Here is a 24,409-nt window from a genome sequence, read left to right as displayed (position 1 = left end):
GTGTCTGGGCCCTAACACTAAACGCAAAACTCTCAAACCATGGGAAATAAGTGTTTAATACAACTTTTAAAAAAACACTGATAAAAGAAGCAAAATGTACAACTCTCCATGATGGACTGGCTGGAACAATACTAACGTTTAGTCAACCCTGATGGGGACTTTGAGCTAAATACATAATTAAAAAAATGAATTACTCAAACTTGGGAAGTGTATACAACACTGAATACCTAAATTATACTTTCGGTGCATTTGATCCCTTTGCTCCTTCAAAACAAAATAACATGCATTACAATTAGGTGAGACCATTCTCGCAATGATGAATACTAACATCTAAGATATGTACAATGTAAATTTATCCTCTTTGAAAAGTAGTTGTCCTGGGCTTTGCATTCAAAGAAAACTCCACTGGTTCAGCATTTGCACTTCTGTAACAGTAATTTAAAGTATCAAATTGATGCAGCAGAACCACAGATACATATTTAACAAATGCTTCTTCCTTGTCATGTCTTATGGCAGCAGGTGCTAATGTAGCCCCAAGCTGTAAGCCTCAAGCAGTGAGCAGCTACAGATGTCTGTAAGCTCACTTCTTTCTAACAACACACCCCCAGCACAGCTCTCTCTGGAGCCACAAAAGGCTTAGAACAACATTTCTCACATATGCAGTAGTACATTGTAAGACCTAAAAACAAATACTGATGTGTAAAATCTGCAGAACTCCCCTTTAAAAAAGAGAAAAAAGAATACAGTCATTGCTTCAATATGATAATGCATATGTGTTTGAAGAACTTCATCCATCTCAGAGAGAAATGCAGGAGTATTACCAGTACCATAAAGCAGCAAGCAGCCATTTTGAAATTTTGACTGAAGTAAGAAACACGTACACCAACACTGTGGCTAATCAAATACTAAATAAAACTTTCAAACGTATACAAAACAAGCCATGAACTTTTCCAGAATGATTATTAAATGGCACCAGGTGAACTAAACTTTGCGCAGATGTGTGGACTCGATGGTTCTTCTGGGTCAATGCGCGATATGAAAGTTTTAAAATCTCCAGTTTACAATACTGAAAAGTCACTCATAGCACCTGTGACCCCACAGAACTCTAAAATCCTCGAGACCCTCTTCAGGGAAATACTGTTATCTGTAAAAAATGTGCAATCTTCGGCAGCTTCACTGAGCCCTGCTGGATTAAGGTGTTTTTCCACTACATTAGCTCTGGTTCTTGAACTAGTTCTGTTTAGAATCTTGGTGCTATTGAGCAAACCAGCCCATGTTTCCCCCAGTTTTAAGCAGAACCAAAGATGGTAATCAAGAATGTGTCATCCATTAGAGGTGTTCCACAACACATAACAACCATAACAACCTGTACAACACGACATGCCCCCTTGAGTTGTTACCTCAGGTCAAGGATAACATGCTATATTTATGATCCAATTTTAAGAGTTGAATCCAGTTTACTTTTTTGAAAACACTCTGAACAGGAGTGGAACTGGTTCCCTCTTGGTGGAAAGGCCCTCATAGTTTATCAGAATGTCAGTCTGTATATCATTAGTACCAATGTAGAAAGCAAACTGTGACAGTCTCCCACATGTGTGTGTATATATATATATATATATATATATATATATATATATATATATATATATATATAATATATTATATATAATTATATTATATTATATTATATATAATTATATTATATTATATTATATTATATTATATTATATATATATATATATATATATATATATATATATATATATATATATATATATATATATATATATATATATATATATATATATATATATATATATATATATATATACACACATCCTGCCTCAGCCTACAAGTGAAGACAAAAACTGTCTGACCTGTGTCACTTTAACATGAGAGGTGAGGGAGAAGTTGATGTAAAGGTGTTGAAGCATCTTGGAAGAAAAGGGAAAAGGTTGAGAGTGATAACAAATGTGATCATCTGTGATGGTACGCAAACCAAAATTGTAATTTGTGAGTTGGGCCAAAAAGAAAGGAAGAACACTTTCCCCTCATTTCACCACAAACAGTGCTTTTTACATAATGTGCAGAAATCTGTGCAAAGTTTTTGTGCTTGATCCCCTGGAAATCCTCTGAAGTGGATTTATATACTGTATGTGTAAGAGTCTCTCATTGACTTGTTTCCCTCCCCAACAAATCTGTATAAAAGTTTGGACATAGATCCATTTCTACATAATACCTTATCGTCATTATGGCTTCATTAAAAACATTTTTAAAAAGTGCCGAGTTCTTTTACTTTAAAGTCTCTGTTAAAAGGAAGGGGTCATTAACATGACGGCCAATCAATAGTTTGGACATCCAAGTTCATTTGGATGTTTTCTTCAGAATTCCAGCAGGTTAAATCCTTGACTTGGGTCCGCGGGTGAAGCTGCAGCTGTCTGTTTCCTCGCTCACATACAGGTGACTTCAGCCTTTCCCTCCTCCTGCTCAAAGCCACCTTCCTCCAGGTGGGACAGGGCGCTGGGATACCCCCCTCCGAACACCGGGAAGCCCCCAATGCCTCCAGCGGTCGGAGACAGCTCCTCTGAAGGGACAGGGTTGCTGACCGCACGACTTACAGAGCGACTGGACACGTCACTGTGCACAGACAGAGCCTGGAGACAGGACGGGGCAAAGAGAGAGGCGTTAGATTCATTATTCCCAACATTTCATGACAGACTTCAAGAATCTGACTCTGAATTATGCTTCTCTGGCTCCAGGATTATTTTCTGTGGTCGTGCACACTAACGTCCAATGATTTTTAGTCATGTTTCAACCACACTTACATTCTTAAACCAGAGATGTGGATTCAAGTCACTGTCAGACACTCATCTTGCAAGTTAAAGTATTATAACCTGACCTGTTCATTTTATGTTTGAGTACTTGTATGTTTACTCAAGCACTGTACTGTGTCTGATGTGCTTGTACTTTTACTTATTTCCATTTTCTGCTACATTATACTTTCCCTCTCTATATTTTGGAGACAAATACTGTACTTTTTACTTTTCCTTTTTTTGGACAACTTTAGTTACTGTAGCACTTAAGACCCTGATGATGTTGTTAGTAATCAACACCACTCAATGCGCTCGTAAAGCTATAACTGTTGGATTTCTTCCTTAACCTTCACTGAGCCACAGCTTTAGCCTGAGCGCCACCACAGCAAATTAAGTGCAACTTCCACTTTGTTCACCAGGGTGCAGTGGAGACACATAGATAGGCTTTCCCTGCACCTACACACTGAGGTCACTTAACCTTCCTCCAGTGATGGGTGATACCGAGTAATCGTCCTGTTTTTCACTATATGTTTGAACTATTCAAGAGACTCCCTGAGGATAACTGTTGCCATTTCCAAGAAAGGTCTATCCAAAATATTACACACATAAATGATTTTTGAGTAATAACTTATGACTATGAGGACAAGAAAGGTACAGGCATGTGTTCTTACACTGTCTGGTCTCTTATCAGCCATGTTCAAGCTCAAATGATACACCAGCAGGGGAATGTTTGCTTATTACAGAGGATGGCACCATGTCTCTAATACAGAAACACACATTATTGAACTCCTGCAACTAAAAGGCTAGTCTCTAACTGTCAGGGAGGTTAGTAGAGCTTTTTTTTTCTTACTGTAACAGCTGCACACTGCAGTTTAGAAACAGCACCGTGAGAGAAGTCAGAGTGAGCCAAAATTGTAAAGTAATGGCTGGACAGCTGGAAGTCACTGTCAAGCCTTGTAAAGTTGAGGAGAGAGAAACTGCAGATTTGAATGGGAATTCTCGACTTTTGACATCTTTCACACTGTCAAATTGTCATCCAACCGTGTCATTATAAAAATATATATCAGAGTCACTTTAAGTGTAATCTTTAGAAATACAGTTTAATGTTACCTAGCCTCAGTACATGTCTGTTTCGCAGCTCTTTCAAAAAATAGATTTGAAGGATGGTGGGAAAATGTGTTGGTTTATAATAAGTGTAAAGTAATCCCAGAGTTGCTCGGCCTCGACTCTGTATCACTTCAATCTGTCTTCCTCTCCTGTCCCCCTCTCACCTGGTTCCTAAGTTGTTCTGCTGCCTGACCTCTCACTGGCCTCTGGAGAAACACGACCTGCTTGGTGGCCAGGTTCCCATCACTACACACACAAACAGGGGTGGGTGTTATGTACAGGGCAGACTGAATTAACGACAAAAATGTTTTCAACAACATTCGTAAAGATACAGCGTGCGTATTATCTACCTGTCGTGTCGGATGATAGGAGTGGGCAGCACACATGTGAGCAGCCAACCAAACTCAGCCAGCGTGTGGAGGAGGGGCCCGTAGTCTGTTTTCACATTGGAGCCCTGGGCAAAGACAACATATGCACATGTAAGTGTTACTTACAGACAGGTCAGCTGATTTTAGGGACAGGCTCTGCATTCCCTCTGTGTGATGAGACTATTTGGTGATATTTTAGTATGGAGGTTCCTTGTTTTACGACCTGTTCTCATTTGTCCTGATAAAGTTTTGTGACTACATTATGCTGTGATCACAACCCATCACTTCCTGTATCTGTTCACTTCTATTAAAAACTCAGTAGCATTTCACTGGATGGAACCGCTTCATCTGTTAACAAGATTTTATTGTGAAATATTTGCAGGAATGTGTCGTGAAGAAATCAGCGGCACGACAGAGCTTCATCTGCAGCGACTGCCATGCTGTGGTATCACACCACAATAAAACATAAACAGTTTGTCTGAGACACTGCCACATGTACATCCACTGTGACTGAACCAGGACTATAACACTAGAATAATCTAGAACAAAAAAGGGTTGATGCAATTGTTCAGTGTATTAAATCAGAGCAATGGAGATTCCAAATGTGATTAGCAGGCACCAGGAGTTCACACCTGGCCTGTGTTTGGAGCTGGCCTTGATTTTTGTGTCAACTATTTGAGACCTGACTTCTCTTCACTTTTTATTATTACTTTGAGGAAATACAGTAAAAGTCTCGATGAACTGAAACAAGTACAGTTACTGAACTAGGCTGGGTATGATATTTTGTAGAGACAGTATTTTGGTGAACCTTAAACATGGCTCCAGAGTGTAACTATTTTACTTGCACATGCGTCCGTCCAAAAAAACGTGTCCAGTGTTGCACCACTATGACTGAAATATAGACAGCCGGATTATTCTCTAAAGTATAAAGTTGAAATATTTATGTATCTATCAATGAATATCTTTCATAATTTCCCATTGATGCTTTCGGTTCATTTATTTATTTGAGTTTGTCAAGCCCTTTATACTCAAATACTATGTAACAATTTACAGTCCTGAAGCAGTTAGGGTTAGCAGCCTCTTGTTGTATGTGGTTGAATAATGTGTTAGAAATGTAATCAACAGTTACTACTGGGAACTCCTAAAGTATGTGCTAGTACACCGATGCACAACAATGCAACCGATGTGAACAGTCTACCTAGGGCCCTGTTTGAAGACTCAGTGACCTGAAAGCACACAAAAGCTATTTTAACCAGTAAAGTGGATTACCCTTTATGGTGCACGAATTTATAACATGCATATTGTGTTTCTGCTGCTTAAATTGTCATCACTGTGATAATAAAATGTAGCTGCTGCCATCATAACTTCCTCAGTCCTGTCTGTGAGTATTACCGACCATTGAGCTGTCTGATGAGCCTTTGAACGATTGTGTTATAAAGTGTTCCTGGAATTTGTGGATCGTGTTTCATTGTTTCATTAGACATCACGTCCCTCACCAGCTCAGCCCCTGGTGCTGCGTTCAGTCTGAATCCCCACTGAGCCGCAGTAGTCTCCAGCCATGCAGAGAGATTTCGAGATTTGTCCTAACTCCACTACATTCAAGGTTACTCAAAGTTGGTTGTGGTATGACAGAGCTCTTAAAACCTCTTAAAATTGCTGTGAGGATGATTACATTTAGGTGTCGATTGAAAAGAGTCTTTGATTAAGTATAAAAACCTGGATGTCATAGTCCTCCAAATGTAAACATGCTTGTAGCCCATCCCCACCTCCACTTCTCATCTAAAAAGTCAATTCACCTGAATTACAAAGACATTTTCTAACTTAGTTGATTATTCTGCACTTTAAACAAAACTACTGTGTCCACACAGCCCAAAAACAACTAAGTGAGATAATACTTTTATGCATTTAACTGTTTAATTTAAGACCTACTGCCCTCTCATCCTGTACAAATCATGCTGCCTGTCTGATTTTCAGTTCATTTCATCAGAATGAGGCCCTGCAAAGATCATTATACCACATTCTCAGTCCCACTCTCAACACACACACACACACACACACACACACACACTCTACTGACCTCAATGACAGTCCACTGCTCTACGACGATGGTGTCATTGGCAGGAGGAGAGGTGCTTCTCTCTTCATACACAAACAGGCCCTCCAGTGACCTGGGCACCGGCTCGCCTGAAACACACATACACAATAAGTGTGTGTGAAACTGTCTATATCGTTATGTTCGTGTCAACATACGGTTCACAGGAGAAAGAATACGGAATAATCCACATGAATGGATCTTATACTGTCAGGTAGCAAATGGTCGATACACATTAAATCTTTTTAGTCCTGAAAGACTGCTGAGGAAAGAAGTCAGTGAGAGCATGTCATTGGGCTGATAATGACCCAGTTATCAGAAATAGATTGAGCTCTGTTTAAGTTCCCATGTGTTCATGAGAGGAGAGGAGTGCAGTGTGGAGGGCTCTACTTTCTGCCTGTGTGTGTGAATGTCACAGTGCGTATATTTCCATTTATTCCAGGCCTCAGAGGTCTACAAGTGATGTGCACGTCTGCTATGCTGCAGAGGAACAGGAAGTGAGGTTGCTAAGTTCAGGAAGACAGCTCCAAATATAGATGAAGAGGGAGAGAGGAGGGACAGACTGCAGTCAAAACAGGAAGTGTCTGATTTTGTGTGTGCGTGAATCACTGTTTTATGAGAAAAGATAATAATGCAAAGGGTAGAGGAAGAAGAATAACAGCTAACAACAGCTGCCCTTCAACCCACGACCCTTAGGCTGGTTTTGTTCTTTACTCCATTTATTGACAGGCTGAAGCCTATGGAAGTTAACTGAAAGAAACACGATTCAGTTATTAAAGGTCTGTTCACCCCGCTGCCATCTGGCGAGGGATACAAAAGTATCCACTGTCGTACCAACAGACTATGAAGCAGCTTCATTCCTCAGGCTGTAAGACTCTCGTGCTCATCCCCAACACTCCAAAATAAAAACAGTTTTGTTCTTGTGTAGCATAAAGGAACAGCAACTTACATTTCACTGTTCAACCCTCGGCTGCAGGATGACAATCTAATGAACCTTGAGCCTAACTGTCCTTTATCCATTTTTTTTTTTTTTTTTTACACATTTTTCTTTTAACTGGGTTTGCTGTAAATGCAAACTAAACATTTTCTACTGCTGCAGCTTCGCAATAAATGCATGGCCTTTTGAACAAGTTACAAGAAATGGGTTGTTCAGTGATTATTCATCAAAAATGAAACATCATTTTGCACACATCTATATCATCAGCCACCATTGTTGACAGTGGATGAATCTGAATATGTCAGGGAGTAGTGCATTCAGTCTGTTAGAGCTGCAGGTGGCAGGCTGCACACTCAACTTCGCAGTGAGGTAACCAACTCATTTTTCCCTAATTAACATTATCAGGTTCCCTGGCACTGCACAGAGTTTGATAGTGTATCATCTGTCGTCCGACTAAGCATTGATTTAAAAAAGCAAACTGATGGAGGGGGCGGTGCTCAAGTAATGTCATTGGTGTATGACCAATCACCATGTAACCCCCCCCCCCTCGTTAAGACATGCAGAGCAGACCTCAACCAGGTCAAGCTGCACAGAGCAGATCCAGCCAGATAAGAGGTCAATGCATCCGGTCAATGTTCAGTGGAATCCAGGGATTACCCCACAGGCACGTCTCTGTCACCTGATGTGTGCGGTGCCGTTTTGTTCCGCCCTCCATGCCGCTTCATAATCGCAATGGGAGCGTTTCAGAGGCAGAACGTCATGTGTGCCTCATATTGTTAACTTGGTGATTGACAATGACTAACGAGTCCTGCTTCAGCTAACATCAAACCAACCTTTAGGTGTGTCCCAGTAGACAAAGGAGTCCACCAATGACCAGCCTTTGCGGTAGTAGGCTGCAGTCAGCTCAAGCCAATCAGCCTCCAGGGCGCTGACCACCTGGCCCTTCCTGGAAACACGCATAGAGAGCGCCCCCTGGTGGTACTGACAAGCCAGTGAGTCCAGAGGAGCACAGCCAGGGGCCCAGGAGTGGAAGAAGACCAGCAACCTCAAGTCTGGAGGGAGGGAGGGAGGCAGGAAAGAGAGGGCGGATTATGAGAAATAAATGCACTTGTCAACAGGATTCAGTTTGACAGAAAGGCACCACATTAACCTACATTCATCACCGGTTACAACAGAGAGATAAAAGAGAAGAGTGCGATGTGAAGAGCAGCGAGTATCTCACCAGGACTGTAGGTGTTCTCCTCCAGCTCTCTGTCTCCCGGCGGTGTACCAGGAGGGGTGCGTGGAGGGGAGCGACAGCCCCGATTTGGACTGTGTACCCTGCCGTTGGTGATCCCGCTAACCTGCTGGAGCACCGAGCCGATGAAGCGAACGCCCCCCCGGGCACTGCTGTTCACCTGCCAGACAGACAACCAGCCACACAGTCACCATGTAGCTCACCATTACAATAAAGCCATGTTGAAGATTTTACTGCTCTCTTAACACCACACTAGTAGTGGTGGTTGGATAGTAATCAAATCCAGAAAGAACTGAATGTGTAACACTTCAGAAGTGTGAAATGGATCGCTTCCAGTGTTCTGGGTCTGTTTTGAACTGAATTTATTGGCATTTTCAGTGAGAACATGTGCGATGTCTCAGTTCCCCAGAGAGAAAACAGCATCTCATAGCACTGTTAACGTGCCGCTTTGTTTTACAATACTGATGGCTTTAATTTAATATGGATACCTTTATATGATCTATATGAGCAAACGTGACCATCAGTGAGAGTTATTCTCCACACATCAGATCAGTAAGTCAGATTAGCATTAAAATGTACGACCATGATTTTCATGCCTGAGGCACTTCAAGATGACTTGATGGAAGTGTGGATTCTTTAGGCCTAAAGGGTTCAAAGTTTCAGGTAATTGTCCTAAATGTTTTTTAAATATTCAGTGTTTCAAACATTTTAATCATGCTCCTGGTGCCGAAAAAGTATTTTCACACATCAGCTTCATGTACCTGAAAAAGTGGAAATAATCCTTGGTGATGGAGTTGACTGATTTGTAAAATGTATTTGGGGTGCTCATTTATTAGTGCAAGACAAATACCTCCTAAAGATGTTATCAGATGGCAGAAAGAAAGCTGTAACATGTAAATGGTTACAGGCTGAACCTCCAACAAAGACTGACTGGCACAGCAACGTCTGCACTTCCTGCGAAGGATGAGGAGCTAGAATGCAGCTCCCTCGTGTGTTCATGTCATTGAGGGGTTACGGAGTGGCAGTAAATATCACTGACCCTGTCGATGAGGGCTCTGACTGTGTCGCCCGTCAGTGACTCTCCAGGTAATGGCCACTCCTCCACCCTCAACATTGGCACGCTGTGACACATGGACGCCGTCTGCTTACTGAGAGCAAACACAGACACACAGAGACAAAAACATCTATTAGACAGCCAGTGAGACAGATTTGCAGTAACAATGTCTGACATAGCCTTTTTTTTTTTTTTTCTTGAGGTCACCAAACTTATTGAACTTGTCCAGCTGGAGGGTTCATAGTTCATTTGTAATTGTCACAGAGCTGCAGACACCAACATATTAATCATTTATAGTCTCAGCAGGAGATGGCTACCAGCTACTCTCTGGGCAATTACACAAAGGGTAAACAACCAGTTAGGTAACTGAAGTGATGACAGGTTATACTCACTGTAAGCCCTTTTAACAATAGTAAGTTTTTGTAAAATAACAGTCACATTAATATTATCCTTTAGTGCAACTGTGCATGAAAATACCATCATTAACATAACTAATTCTCTTCTACTGCCACAGTTATTATGAGATAAAAATCAGCATCATAGTTACGGTATTCCACGTATCAAACCTCAGAGATCAGAGACACTTCGTCTCCGTTGGCTGCTGTTGGGCCCCTGTTGTCGGGTGGATTTCTAGCCAATAGAAATCATGGCAGTCACAGAGATCAAGCCAAACCAAAACACAGTCTCCCCCTCCTCCAGACACGCCATTCTGACCTCCTACTATGGCTCTTCGTTAAATATGCAACTGACTTCATCTATCATTCATCTATTTACTTGACAGTATGGCTGGGAACATGTGGGCACAGTGGGAGGGCGTGTGTGACAGTCACACACAGCTAATCTACAGTAATCTTTACTGACCTATCAAAAGTACTTGATCACGCTGAGCAGAACATCCAACTCAAACTGCAGCCTTTAGGTATAGATGATGTGGCATTACACTGGTGTCACAGGGGTGTAGTCACCAGTCTACTGATATTATTATATTGTACATGAATATCTTTATTCCTCCTAATCACTACTTCAATGTCCATTTTTATGCCGATGATGCGCTTGTGGATGCATTTTTCCCCAAACACATACAGATAACCATAACCTCCCTAGAGGTTCATAACTTTGGCTTCATATTATCCTATGAAATTTTTATTATGGCCTGATAGCCCATAACAAGAATTTCACATTATCAGGCTGATAATCAGGCAATAATGGGAAAATGTCCCATTATCACTCAATTTTGCATCCTTTATTTTGTGAAATGATGATGATGATGACTTTGTAAATGATCCTATCACTACTTAGATATGCCAAATCTACACAAGTCTTGGCAAAACTATTGTCACTTACTAAGAATCATTTAAATAGAGAGAAATGCAAGACATTTGTTTGTACATAGAGATAATAATACACGTCTTTTTTCTTTTATGTCCAGACTTCCGATGAAGAAACAAAGAAAATCCTTTAAAGTAAGGGTCACTTATAGAGGGCTAAGATTTAAATGTTCGAGCTTCATTTTAGGGATAAGTTTAAACCCTGGGTCAGGATTTGCGTACCTGGGTCTGGGACGAGCAAGGATGGCGCGGTAGAGCAGGCTGAAGGGCAGTGACCGTGTTCGGCCCACAGACAGGATGATGGGGTGCAGGGCGGACAGGACGTAGCCTTGTGTGTAGTAGGGCTGCAGGGCCTGGGGCAGCTCGGAGAGGGACGCCACATACTGCACCGTCGGACGGCTTCCTGAATGGATGAGAAGTTGGAGAGAAACAAGTCAGTCACGAATTTATCTATTATTATTTTTGTAAGTTTATTATTATCTGTTATTTTCTGTTTTCAGATTCACTGGTTCAAGCTTCTGAAATTTGCTACTGGTCATTGTCATAAATGATAGTAAACTGAAAATGAATATGTTGGGACTGTTGGTTGTACAAAACAATCAATCTGAAGACACGATGATGGAAAATTTTCACCTTTATTTGACAAAAGCGCCCATTAAGAAAACAAACAACTGATTGACAGTGAAAATGATCCTTGGGTACAGCTTACCTCAGTCACTGTTTTATACTTGTAAAATGGTCTCGCTCCATAACTATTAAGACATGGCAATTGTAACACCTGGGTCATGTGACCAGCTATAGTGACGTACAACACAAGTGACTGCAGGGACATTTATTTTAACATGGTGCTATGCTAAGAACACAAATAACCACACCATGTCTGATGTTTGTTTTTCATACACATTCTGAGTCTGAGCTGAAACATCCTGAGCCCAGCTGTGTGTGATGGCCTCAAACACTGATGCAAGGTCTGTGTGTGCTGAGACAGTCTGGAAAAGATCAACCACTGACCCAGGCATGCTGAGGGAAACACCACAGCCCCACGCGCTTACGTAAAGGTTATATATACAGTATGTGCACGCGCGCGCGCACACACGCACACACACACACACACACACACACACACAGTGCTGCACCTCCAGCTGTGATGTCTGATGTGGTGTGCTGGTTTTCTGTCTGTTTCAAAGGTGTGGCTATATGAAATATGTCTATGTTAAGCTGTGCTGAGTATACTCTTCATGCTGCTGGGATATGATTATCATAGTGTTGTAACAAAGTGATTTTTCATTAGTGGTTCCTCTCATAATTATTGTTTGGATTAACTGATTAGTCTATAACATGTCTAGCCTGGTTCCAAGACCTCATCTCACATTTGTTGAAAGATTCAGTGAAGTGAAAAAAAAAGGAGTATAGTGAGATATTCAGGTGATGATATGGAAGAAAATAGTATTAAAAAACATGCACATTACAGTTTCCCAGAGGCCTGTTCTTCTTAAAGAGAAATAAAACAGAATATCCAATACATATTTGGCACTTATTGAGTTGCACAATTACTCCAATATCAGAACGGCTGTAAATTGATTTCCAGTTGATTGACTTTGCAATTAATCAACTAATCAATACTTGATTATTACCAGTGCCTAGGAGGTTATGTTTTTGTTTTTTTCTGTTAGTTAGCAGGAAATCTCCCAAACTAATTTGGTGTACTCAACATTATTCATCTAATTTCCAGCAAGTTACACAAAACACTCAAAGTTTGACTTGTAATTAAATTAAAATAAAATGTTAAAATAACATCACAATATTTCGGGGCCATATAGCGATACATATACCCAGATACTTTGAAATCTTTTCAAAAGCACTTCAAAAATGTTTGGACCGGGCGACAAAATCAAATATCATGATTTTTTTCCCCCCCAAATAGGCAAGTATTAGAATACGTAGAGCAGTCTGGTGAATGCAGAAAATGCCATCACTTTACTTGAATGCAGTCTTTAAAACCAGGAAATGACAACATGACATGTCACCACCATATAAAGATATCCAATTGGATATTGTCACATGACTTTCTTTCCATCAGCTGCCAAAATCTTTTAAATGTAGCGTGTTTCACATGGACTGTAATGACTCTTGAACACAACATGTAACTGCAACATTTGGAGGAAATGTACTCTATGCTACATCATGATGAATTCAGATGGCCAAACATCGGACGTTGTGAGTCCTGTTCACTTAAAATTTGAAAAGGGATGTATTTTATTTGTACTTATTTGTATATTTTTTATGTTTGTTTAATATCCATCTTAATATGCTTGGAGAACATTTTCATGTTCACCTTTTTCTAGTACCTTACTGTCCTTTTCTGATGATCACTGATATTTTTGATATACTGCTCATGTAGGTTTACTCTCTGAGATGATAGATGTTTCTCACTCTGAGCAGGTTGAATGGTTAAACACACTGTCATAACTGAACCCATCAGCCTCCCAACTAACTCGTGAATAGTCAATATGTCACCAAGCCTTTAGCATGGCCTGTTTCACAAAGACACGAGGACGAGCACCTGAAGTTTGTAGTTTCTTGAGAGGACTTCACCAAACTACTGTTGGGTTAATTATGGGTTATTCTGCCCGTGACATTCATGATTAACCTATAATTCCAGCAAATGTTTCACATTTTTACTTGAAATTACTTAAACGATTAATCAATTATGAAAATAATTGGCAACTTGTTTTCTTTTGATCGACTATTAGCTGCACCTCAACATGACTCTCTGTCACTGTATCTATTCTGATGAAGATCGAGATGCAAATATAACACTTTTTTCTTCAAAGCTACGTATATGCACTTGTATGGTCTTACCCTCAGGACTTAAATCATGGCACTGTTTCCTTCTTGTGACAAATATACTTCTTGTAAGTCGCTGTGAAGTGTCTGCTAAATGCCCTAAATGTTCTTGTAAATGTAATAAAAGTAGAGGGATAATGAATTTCCTCATTAGTCACAATCATGCACAGTCCAGGGAGTGTCGATGAGGTGTTTGTTGCTGGTTGAGTCTTGTCGAGTGTTGTTTTTCTTGAAATCCTGGCTGGAAATCCCTGTGACCATCACCATACTTCCTGTGTCCACAAAGAGTGGCTGTTCACTGAGGGGCTTGGCTGTGTGCCCCACACACACACGCACACACACATGCAAAGTCTACTTACTACACTAGTTTTAAACACACTAAATTGTGCATTTTGGATGTAGATTAAGAGACAAAAACAGAGAGAGAGAGAGAGCGAGAGAGAGAGCGAGAGAGAGCGAGAGAGAGAGAGAGAGAGAGAGAGCATTCCTCACTACAACCCCCCACATTCTCACGAACAAACAGCCCCAGAGATCAGGGAGACCAGCTCACAGCTGAGATCACTGCAGCCTCTCAATGGGCTGTCTGGCATTATGAGACTAAAGACCACCAGAACCTCAATGAGACCACTAAAGCAGGGGCCGGGCAAACACAGCTACAGTTTACGGGCATTCCTGTGGGTTTGAACTCCACTCCAAACGCTTGAGGTGAATTTAAATTTAACACGAGCATACATGTCACACATGGTGGACACAGTTAATATCTATGTATTTTTTTTAGACACGCAACTTTCAGGATAACTTTCTCTCCTTCAGAGGGCAGCCAGAGCATGTCGAGTCAAATATGGATCACTGGTGTCTGGAGAGTCACACCAAAAACAAAACCAGGCAACCATGCTGCAGTCAATGACTCCCAGGAGGACCATGATGTCATACATACACACACCTCTACCCAAGGCTTTTGTTGCAGCCTTTGGCTCCTCTCCTACCCTGCTTTCAGTCATCACACCCCCTCCCATCCTGCTGCCACTCGCCCCGTCAACCCGCACACTGAGGCCTCTGTTCAGTGCTGTGAGGGGGAATAAAAGGGGAGGAGGAGGAGGAGAGGAAGAAGGGAGGACCGGCAAAGAGGGTAAATAAGGGGGGGAAACACACAGAGGAGTAATGGAGAGGTGGGAATTTGCAAGTTATCGGGGGGGGGCTCAACTGAGGGCACAGAGAGGGGTGACAGAGCTGAGAAAATGGGAGGCAAAGGAGAAAGAGAAGGCGGGAGGAGGAGCGTTTAAAGCCAAACAGGGGTTACAAGATGGATTTTATGAGCCCATATGTGAATGAGAGAGCTGGAGAAGGTGTGAAAGGGAGAAAGCTGCCTGGAAACCAAGAGCAGGGACAACAAGAGTAACACGAGTGGGAAAAACAAGCTGCTCTGTGAGGCTGAACTCACACACTGCACTGCTTACAGCTAAATGTTCACATCAGTATGCTGACGTGCTGATGTGTAGCAGGTATCATCCAAGATGTCTTATTGTTAGGACCAGAATTGGCAATCAAGTTGGCCTCTGAGGCTCCATGACAGGCAGATACTTTGTCCTTCTTCTCAACAAAATACTATTAATTCAGTGAATTTTAATATATAGCCATTTTGCACAAATAACTCACTTAGGCCATTTAAATAATGGCAGGCTAGCAGTGGGGTTTACCCTGAATGAACACCTCCAAGATCTAAACTGAACCAAATTCCATGGCAATCCATCCAATAGTTGTTAAAATAATTCAGTCTGGACCAAAGTAAGGCACAGACTGTAACCCAGGATACAGTTGTAACTGATTACTGAGTATGAGTTGCCAGATTTGTACTGCTTTGCACTGCCCTTCACATCTCCTCTAAATTCAATAATCAAAATACTGACTTTAATCTGAAATAATCCATCACGGGCCATTCTGAGATTAGACAGAGATTACAGAAAATTGCACTCATCTCTGGAAAAAAATACTGTCAGGCAGACAGATACCCTTTCACAATCAGGACAGTCAGTTTGTCTAGAAGGTTGCAGTTCCTACAACATTTACCTCACCCACCTTTTCATTCTCTCTCTTCCAACCAAGGCAAGACAATTCAGGTTAAGACATCTCTCCACCACCAGCAAATCTCTTCCTATCCCTCCATTTATTAATCTAGTCCTGACCTGCAATCACTGTGCACCCTTCACATCATCCTCATACCCTTGATTCCCTTGATAGTCCAGTTCAAGTTTTTGCATGATACTGTTGCATGTGTAGGGAAGCCAAAGCTATTGTTCTGACAGGATGGCTTCTAGCCTCAGGCTGGCTAGTGGTAAGTCCTATGTTGCAAGAAGAATCAGGACATTACAGGAGCGTGCTATTTTTCTTTAGAGATGTTTAGTTCCTTACTTGTATGGCTACAGGATATCCAAATGGACACTCACACACTGAGCCAGCTCATTTCAAGAGGCCTTAAAGTGAGAGTTAGGGTCTTTTGTGGCGTTGTATGATGTATGTATTCTTAGTCAGTGTATTGCCTGCAGTAGATGACCGTCATCTCTCACCCACTCTTTGTTGAGAAGCAGCACGTAGCTCCAACAGGGAAAGCAAAAGCTGTGGGATTCATCATCTGGGGAACATGAATGTCTGTCCAAAATGACTTGGCAATCCACCCGTGTCAAGATATTTAGCCTGCACCAAAAATCTTTGTCTGAACTAAGACACCTCAATTAAAAGAGAAACAGCTGGACTCTGTGTCATTCTTTTCCTGTCAGCAATCCACAAAACCTTTAAAGACATGGTCAAGATAATCTTCTGACTGTCAGCAGGTTAAACCTTTATCCTATCCCATCTGTTCTACATCGTAAACTATATTACTGCTGAACAATTAATCAAGCACGATATGGCCCGGTGCGATATCCAAACCACAGAAGCTGCATGTTTTTGATAAAGGTAAAACTGACTTCTGGTAGAATGAGTTCTTCAACTCACAGCACACACGCTGTTCACGGGACAGGGCTAACACTATGAGCAGTTTGCAATGAGAGGATCAACTACAACTACTACTAATCTGTATGATTTCTCAATCTGAAGACAGATATCAGTACTCAGCCTGGGAACGTATTACCTATTAGATACTTTGATGTGCTGTCTCTGGCTCCTGGCCCCACGTCCAGTCTCCTCTCAGTCAGAATAAAACAAAGCCGAGATGACATGGAGCTCTGCAGCAACTGGGTAATGCGAGATAGCCTACATGGGGGATGATGGGTTTGACTATGTGACAGTAAGTCTGCGTGTGTCCCAGAAACACAAAGCAAGGTCAGCAAAGGGTGGAGTGGTATGATGATGATTCTTATAATGGCATTAGAGGTCTTTTCCCCTGGTGACTGTGGACTGCAGAGAGCCACTTTGCAGGGATATAAAATCTGTGCTGAAATCATATTTCTGCTAGTGTGTCTTTGTAAATACGCTAGGGTACTTTCTGTTGACAACTATGATGAAAATGCAAACATACCATATATTATCATCTTTTAATAATCTTTAAAAATCCTTATCATGATCACGATCATCATCATCATCATGAGACTATAAATGCAGGAACATCTGTAAAAGCCTCTTTCACTTCATATCATCGAAAGTTGTGGAGTGCTCCATAAATACCTGTCTGGAACATTCTGCAGGTAAAAAGGTTGACTGGTAACAGCTGATGATTGTGTATGAAAAGGGAGAGGCTCAGTTGTTCACAGTGAACATGAGGTTCATGACTTAGTCTATGGTACTACATGGTCATCGGCAGTAAACACAGTTTGTCTGCAAATGACTGAACTCTGTTTTTATCTGTTGTTTTAGACAACATTGCCAGGTTCTATGTTGTATTGACTGTAGGTTGGGTTACTAAATTGTTCAGTTACTAAATGGATTCAAATCAAATTGGATCACTGTATAGTCCTGCTAGTGGTCAAAAACTTCACAGAATGATGAGGCTAATATTGCTAATGAGTTCCAACAGGAGTGCTGGCTGGGTCTGTAAGACACACAGAGCTGGAGGTGCCGAAACTTGCCTGAACAAAAACCATGACAGAAAAGCAGTCCGACAAGACGAGCAACAAGAATATATAAATGCCTCTCCAAACTGTGAGCATCTGTTGCCCAGGTCCTCATCAGGAATGGAATGTACTGACGGATGAGTTATTAATGCTTCAAACATATAAGCCTCAGAGCTGGAGACTACAGTCACACCTCCTCAGCCAGTTGCTTTCAAGCTTTTGCCCTGAACCTGCGACTTCCACGCTCATACGGTATGGATTTAGCCACTACATGTAAAATACTTCTTGAGTAATATTAAAACATTGCAGTTTATTACAGATCCTTTGCAGTTTTTCCCCATACAAAGACTGTTCTTATATTACCCCAAACATAAGAAACCCAGATTAAGATTAAACCCCATCAAGGTAGATTCAACCCTAACTCAAATAATTTTGATTATTTGTAGTAGTTATTTGTTTATGCCACCCTGGTCATTAAGGCTTTGGTAAGACTACCAAAACAAATCCATTTTTGGTCTGTCCAGATTGTAGCCACGTTGATTTCAGGAGGTCTGGGCAGCAAAAGAAACACATTAAATGAAATTCGGCACTGGATCCAAACAACATTTGAAGATGGTTTGAAATGCAATTAGAGTTGGACCTCTTGGATGAGTATCAGTCTGGACACTCTGGACACTCATATCAGATCTCAAAGTTTCTTTTGGGTTACTCACAGCACGAAACACACTGTGACTTCAAGTGCATCTGAGCGGCTGAGATGAAGCCTGGCTGCTACTAGCAGCACAGAATGACGACAAAGCAGAGAACAACAGTTTGTGGAGTCACACTGAAATAAACTGTCTGCTCCGTGATTTGAAAGTGTGATTGTTTGGAGAGCTAGATTACTAATCATGCTTCCATGATGAAGCGTGTGTTGAGACAGTGTACAGAGTTACTCACTCCTACATCATTACCATTGCAAACCATGCAGATATGTTAGTTATCCCTGGATCCAAAAATCAGATCTGATGACTTGAAAATAATGTGGACACTCCATCTTTCAGATTTACTTTGAAAGACAAATTAGCCATTTAGAATGCATGTCTGCACAGACTCTTCAGACAGTGGCTCTGTATGGAGATGACTAAAACCTGATAAATAACAGATGAACTTCTGAATTGGTGAGTTGCTGTTAAAATAAATTTAAAAAAAGCTGCGCCAAGACGTGCTAGGCTAAGCTAGCAAGTTGACGTGAAGGTTAGAGCTAACTCCATTTGCATTACATGATGATGTGCGCAATCAGCAAGTTGTTATAGAGCTCAACTGGCAAGTTTATATAAAAAGCAGGGAATCTCTGTCTGTCTGTTATTCATATATCTTGAGAACCATCCATCTGATCTACTTCACATGTGGCAGGTTTGTTGCTGGGGACCAAATCAAGTACAGGGTCAAATTTGGTGCTATTTGAACACGTGACATATCCATTTGAATACATATTGAATAAACATGTGGTCTGTTTAGCAGTGGGGGCGTGGCTTCAATGCTCTAGCTTCATGGCTCTGCAGACTGAGGCTGGGCTCACATGCCATCACTGGATATTTTTATTTTTCTTGGCTTGGCTCTGACTGGGAGGTGAGGACACCTCATGTTAAATTTGGGAGCACATCAAATGTCCTCTCTGTCATTGAGGTGACTTCAAACTGGAAAACAAAAGCTGTGGAGAATTATTTGAAGTACAAATGCAGTCAGGTTTAAAGCAGGGAAAATGCACACTGAGTTGCACAGACTGACTATTTGTGGGGGTTTTTTGGTTTTTTTTTTCTTTCTTTTGGCAAAAAGGGAACTGACTGACTAAACCAAGACAAATATTTTACCAAATCATAAAATGAGTTTACTGAAGAAACGTTTATATTCATGAAAAAAAGAAAATCAGACATGCCTGCGGTGATGCCAGCCATCACCAGACTGCATATGACTACCAGAGGTTGAAACCACTCCAGTTTATCTTAAGCTGTGCCAATTATGGAGCCTTCACACTTTGAGAATGATGCATACTCACACATCGCTCAGTGATGGTCACACAAATCCAGGAAGACAGAAAGCCTCCATATTAAGGTGGCATTTTTACCATTTACTCATACGGTGAGAATGCATTTGCAGTGTGGTTTTTCTTTTCTGCCCTTCATCATAAGCAACCTAAGTGATGTAGTCACATAAAATACAGACATGCAGCTGTATACTGAATGAATCCAGCCATGTCGTCATCATTTGAGACTGAAAAAGTCTCAATGTTTTAGAGGTTGTTCTGGCACTGGACACTAAACACAGCTGGGTACTGCAAAAAAAAAAAACTCAGACAAGATTTTTAGGTTTATATCTCAACTGAGTTATGCAAAGTCTAGTAAATCTAGCTCTTTGGCATAAATGTAATATTTGTGTGTTTAGCAACAGTCAAACTTCCCAACAGATACAAATCACAAAGGGAACATCTGAGATGTTTTCTGACTGCTGGTGTACACCACAGGTTGTCTACAGTGGATCTAGACATAATCTATGACACACGCACACACACAGACACACACACACAGTCTGAAGTTCTGTATTTATAAAGACCATCTGAGAACCTAGAACCCATGACTCCCTGCTGATGACAGGCACAAAGAATGAAAACTTTCCACAGCTACATGCAGCAGAGGAGCATTCGCCACTGTCACGGGTCATGAACCGTGTGTGTGTGACGAGTAACAGAGAAAACTCAAGTCAGTCAACAAGGAAGCACTCTGGTAAAATGAAATATGCCAAATTAATTTGTCTAACTCACTGTTGTACACTGATGTGCACTGTAACAGGGTTCAGAGGACATATTCAGTGACTTTGGAAAGTCCTTAAATAATGGGTATCCGCATTTACCAAGTTCGATCTCATCTAAATGCTGATTAAATGTGTATCTAAAACATTCAAATAACAGTGGTAGCTAATAAATCTGACAGATCTTTTTTTTCTCAAGCTAACTGCTCGAGATACTGAAGTTCAAAAACATTACGTTTATAAGCTGCAAAATCATTAATGCGATATGAATGAAACATGAGGTGAAGCGATCTGCTCGAGAAGAAATCTATCACTCGTCTCTCATTTCTGTCACAACTGCAGCTTCAAGGTGGTGACACTAATCTTCAGGTGAGTATAGACACCGGCATTACAAAGCAGACAAAGAACAACTTACTCTAGAAATGATCAGCGACAGCCAACATGACATGCCACTGTGGACTTCTGTCATTTTAGCCAACAAAAGCAACACTCAGTGCCAGCTACAGATGATCATATTGAAGAAAGACTAAGTGGAAGAAGTCCTTTGTCAGGTGGGCACAGTGAACTGCACCGTTGTCCAGTTGATAAACCCAGTCATTACCACACAGAGGAGGGCCCTCAGTCATGAGGGATGCCCTCTACATCTCCACATAGCCAGCCGCTGTTTGATGCCCCTGCACAACCTGAAGTTGGGACGAGGATCGTCTTGTGTCTTGAAGGACAGCCAATCGGATCCTCGGGCTCAGCGCCGGCGAAATTTTTTTGGGTCTACCACTTGACTTTTTTGTTCCATAACCCTCATGTCTTTTAAGAAATTCAAAATGACTGTCTTACTGCGTCCAACCTTAGCAGCGATGGTGCGTTGAGAGAGGCCTTGCTTATGCAGCACAACAATCTGACTACTTTCAACGTGAGAAAGCTTTTTGGCTTCTGCCATCAGGAGGTCATGACAGTGTGAATACCAGACAGAAAATGACATTGAATCCAAATTTTTGCGCAGATTTCGACTTTTAAAGGCTGTGGTCTTAAGCTTTGGATCAGCTGATGAACAGCCTATTTCAGTTTAATTGCTTACTCAATTTTTTTTTTTTGTGTCACTCCCATTTCTTCTTTTTACATTTTAAAACTCTACTTAGAACCTTTTTAAAATCCAACAGTGCAAAATGTTAATTCTTGAAATTTTTCCACTGGTCTTTTGATCAGGAGTGTGTCTTTGGGTCTGAGACTGTTGGTGTGACAATACAGGACTTCACTTTGTGCTCTAAAGAATTGTGATGAGCATTTTTCTGTGCATTAGCGATAATGAAAATAATCACTCATTGCAGCCCTACTTGTATGACAGGATCACATGCAGACAGGACTGGATCCATGCTGAATGTTGGACGATCATGAAGTCATTAACGGGGGGGATACAGACTCTACTTGTTGATCCCCTTAATTTGGAAAGCAGCACTTTCCTCCCTGATTCATTATCGTGCCAGCCTGCTGTTTGCATGTTAGGCTCCCATTCAGAACTTAATCAGCATTTCCTTCCAAATAGGTCACAGTCTGAGGACCAGATGAAGGGATTATCCTCGAAAAATGGCAACCGACGGCCATCCGAGATTACCACACATGTTCAAATTAGACTCCGTATCACAGCAGGTGGATTTCACCATGCCTACCACATGGGAAGGGGTGTGTGTGTCAATGAGTGTGCGTCCATGTGTGTGCCAGGGGGAGAGGGGCTATTGGCGAAGGCAGGAAAAAAAACCTTGCGTGACCTATTTCTAGATAGGCTGAACGAGCAGCTCTGTTGCTAGGAAAAGTCCAGAGTCAGATGCTGTAATGTTGCACATGTGTAGCTGGCAACAACGTGAAAGCACCTTAAAATCAGTCTGAGTGGAATCTAAAAGCATGAACATATCATGAAAACAGTGTAATGGATACTAACTGCAATCTGTTATTTCACTTGAGAAGCATCACAGGAAAAGACACTAACGTGTGATACTACGTTCAAATAAAACTACCATAAACTGGCTGTCTGATATTTATGACCACTTTACGACAAGGAGGAATGTTCCAGTCAAAAGAAGGAACACGTAGGGATACTTTTTGAAAATGGCTAAAACCGATAATATTATTCGGTTTTTAAAAAGGGGCCAACAGAATGGCTTACATCCCATTTCTAGCATTCTGCTACAGATTTTTTCAGTTGGTAGCGATAAACAATGATGACCTGTTTCTCACGGCCAATATGGATACAATATTTGATATTTTCACATTTTTGCAATTAAAACAAAAGTTCAGAACCTGTGGCTTTATTCACACAGGAGGGTAAGAAAGGCGAACACGTAGTGAGCAAAGATGGCTTCATATTCCACAGCTCTAATACCATTTGTTGTGTTAAAACGGAAAGACTTTTTTGCACATTGCAATCATGTTGTCTGTGAAACGGGAAAAAAAAAAAAAAAAAAAAAAAACAGCATCAGGCCAGATGTTTGGCTCTACACAGGTGCAGCAGTTTGACTTCATGAGGGACCACAATGCACTGCATTACTCCTGGTGTTTCTCTGTGGATGGCAAACCAATTTAAAAAAGGTACATGCCACCCCTTAATGAATCCATATGTACACACTGTGCCTGAAAGTAAGTTGGCTCAATTTATCAGCTATAATTTCAACAATACTAATATATAGCTGATAATATACATTTCCTGTTTGTTACATATTGTGCATCCCTGCAATGTGTTCAGCTTCATTAAGATGATGTGTCATGCTCTGAATATTTGATTGATACTGTAAAATGTAGGAGAGCAAGTAAAGATCATTTTCACTGTTTATTAATCTATCCATTATCTTATTTATGTATCATTTAATGTATCAGAACATATTGAATAATACAACTATAATGTCCAACAACCCAAAGTGACGCCTTTAAATGAACACAATCACGACCCAAAGTCTCTGTCCTGACAATGACATAAACCAGCCAGTGTTTCTGGCTTTAGATGGACAAAACATTAAGTGATGTTCATAAGTTTGATGATTTATTGTATTTATTATTTTGTATTATTATTATTTATTTTCAATGAACATATCTAATAACCAACTAATCCTTTATGATCAAATAAAAGTTTCAGAAAAGTTTTCAGTGCCCATGGAGAGATGACCAACACTGCCAACAGACGGATAAAAACTCAAAGCTACCGGATTTTCTATCAAACACGACCGAACATTACATACTCACATCCGAACACCTGGAGGCAGAACAATACTCGTCCAGTGTCTGTTTGAAAAGTGACTCGTCGATTTTTGAACTGTTGCCGATTACTTGGTTGAATGATTAATCAACGCATCATTTCAGCTCCAAGTCCAGCACCAACTCAGATCCCACTCATTCAAATCTAAACGCAGAGGGCATCTAGAAACTGTGACATGTTGGTGCTCAACAGGCAGCCTTACCTTCCAGGCTGAAGTCGAGCAGCACATACTCGTACACAGTATCCGTCTTGGTCTCCACTTGTGGTCTCCTCAGGGTGGAGTAGATCTTCCCGGGGCTGCAGTCCTCCGGGTCTTCCAGTTTCCGTAAGCCGCAGCCCATGGCCTCCAAGGCGGGGACAACCGCTCGCTGAGCGCGGTGTGAGCAGCGGGAGAGCACCGGGGGAGCAGCGGGGGAGCCGCTCTGCCTGCTGCCGACAGACACAGACACACCGAGCTTCTGTTGAGCCTTCAACTTTAACGGGACCGCTCCATCCCTCCTCCGTCCTCCCTGCTAATCCCTCTGAGAGCTCACAGATAAGCAGCGGCGGAGC

At 41.3% G+C, this 24,409-nt stretch overlaps 1 protein-coding gene across 2 annotated transcripts; it reads right to left on the bottom strand.

Annotated features, from left to right (window-relative positions):
* Positions 1 to 37: 37 nt before the first annotated feature.
* On the bottom strand, positions 38 to 24,198 carry rftn2 (raftlin family member 2). 2 transcript variants are annotated; one of them, XR_005076778.1, is made up of 10 exons: positions 24,060 to 24,198; positions 11,159 to 11,339; positions 9,594 to 9,702; positions 8,540 to 8,714; positions 8,151 to 8,369; positions 6,366 to 6,472; positions 4,271 to 4,374; positions 4,085 to 4,166; positions 2,000 to 2,654; positions 38 to 1,500 (listed from the first exon to the last, which is right to left on the bottom strand). XR_005076778.1 is itself a non-coding variant. In XM_037108728.1 (9 exons), exons 1-9 carry the CDS (start codon positions 24,196 to 24,198, stop codon positions 2,451 to 2,453), a joined length of 1,320 nt encoding a protein of 439 aa, XP_036964623.1. In that variant the 3' UTR covers positions 1,978 to 2,450. The 2 variants fall into 2 exon arrangements, 1 of the variants encoding a protein (XP_036964623.1); XM_037108728.1 differs by lacking the exon at positions 38 to 1,500 and having other exon boundaries at positions 1,978 to 2,654.
* Positions 24,199 to 24,409: the final 211 nt, after the last annotated feature.

Source organism: Acanthopagrus latus, chromosome 9 (genome assembly GCF_904848185.1).
Source record: "Acanthopagrus latus isolate v.2019 chromosome 9, fAcaLat1.1, whole genome shotgun sequence".
NCBI classification, from domain to species: domain Eukaryota; kingdom Metazoa; phylum Chordata; class Actinopteri; order Spariformes; family Sparidae; genus Acanthopagrus; species Acanthopagrus latus.
Note: the sequence above shows the minus strand (reverse complement) of the source record. Positions and strands in the feature narration are given on the sequence as shown.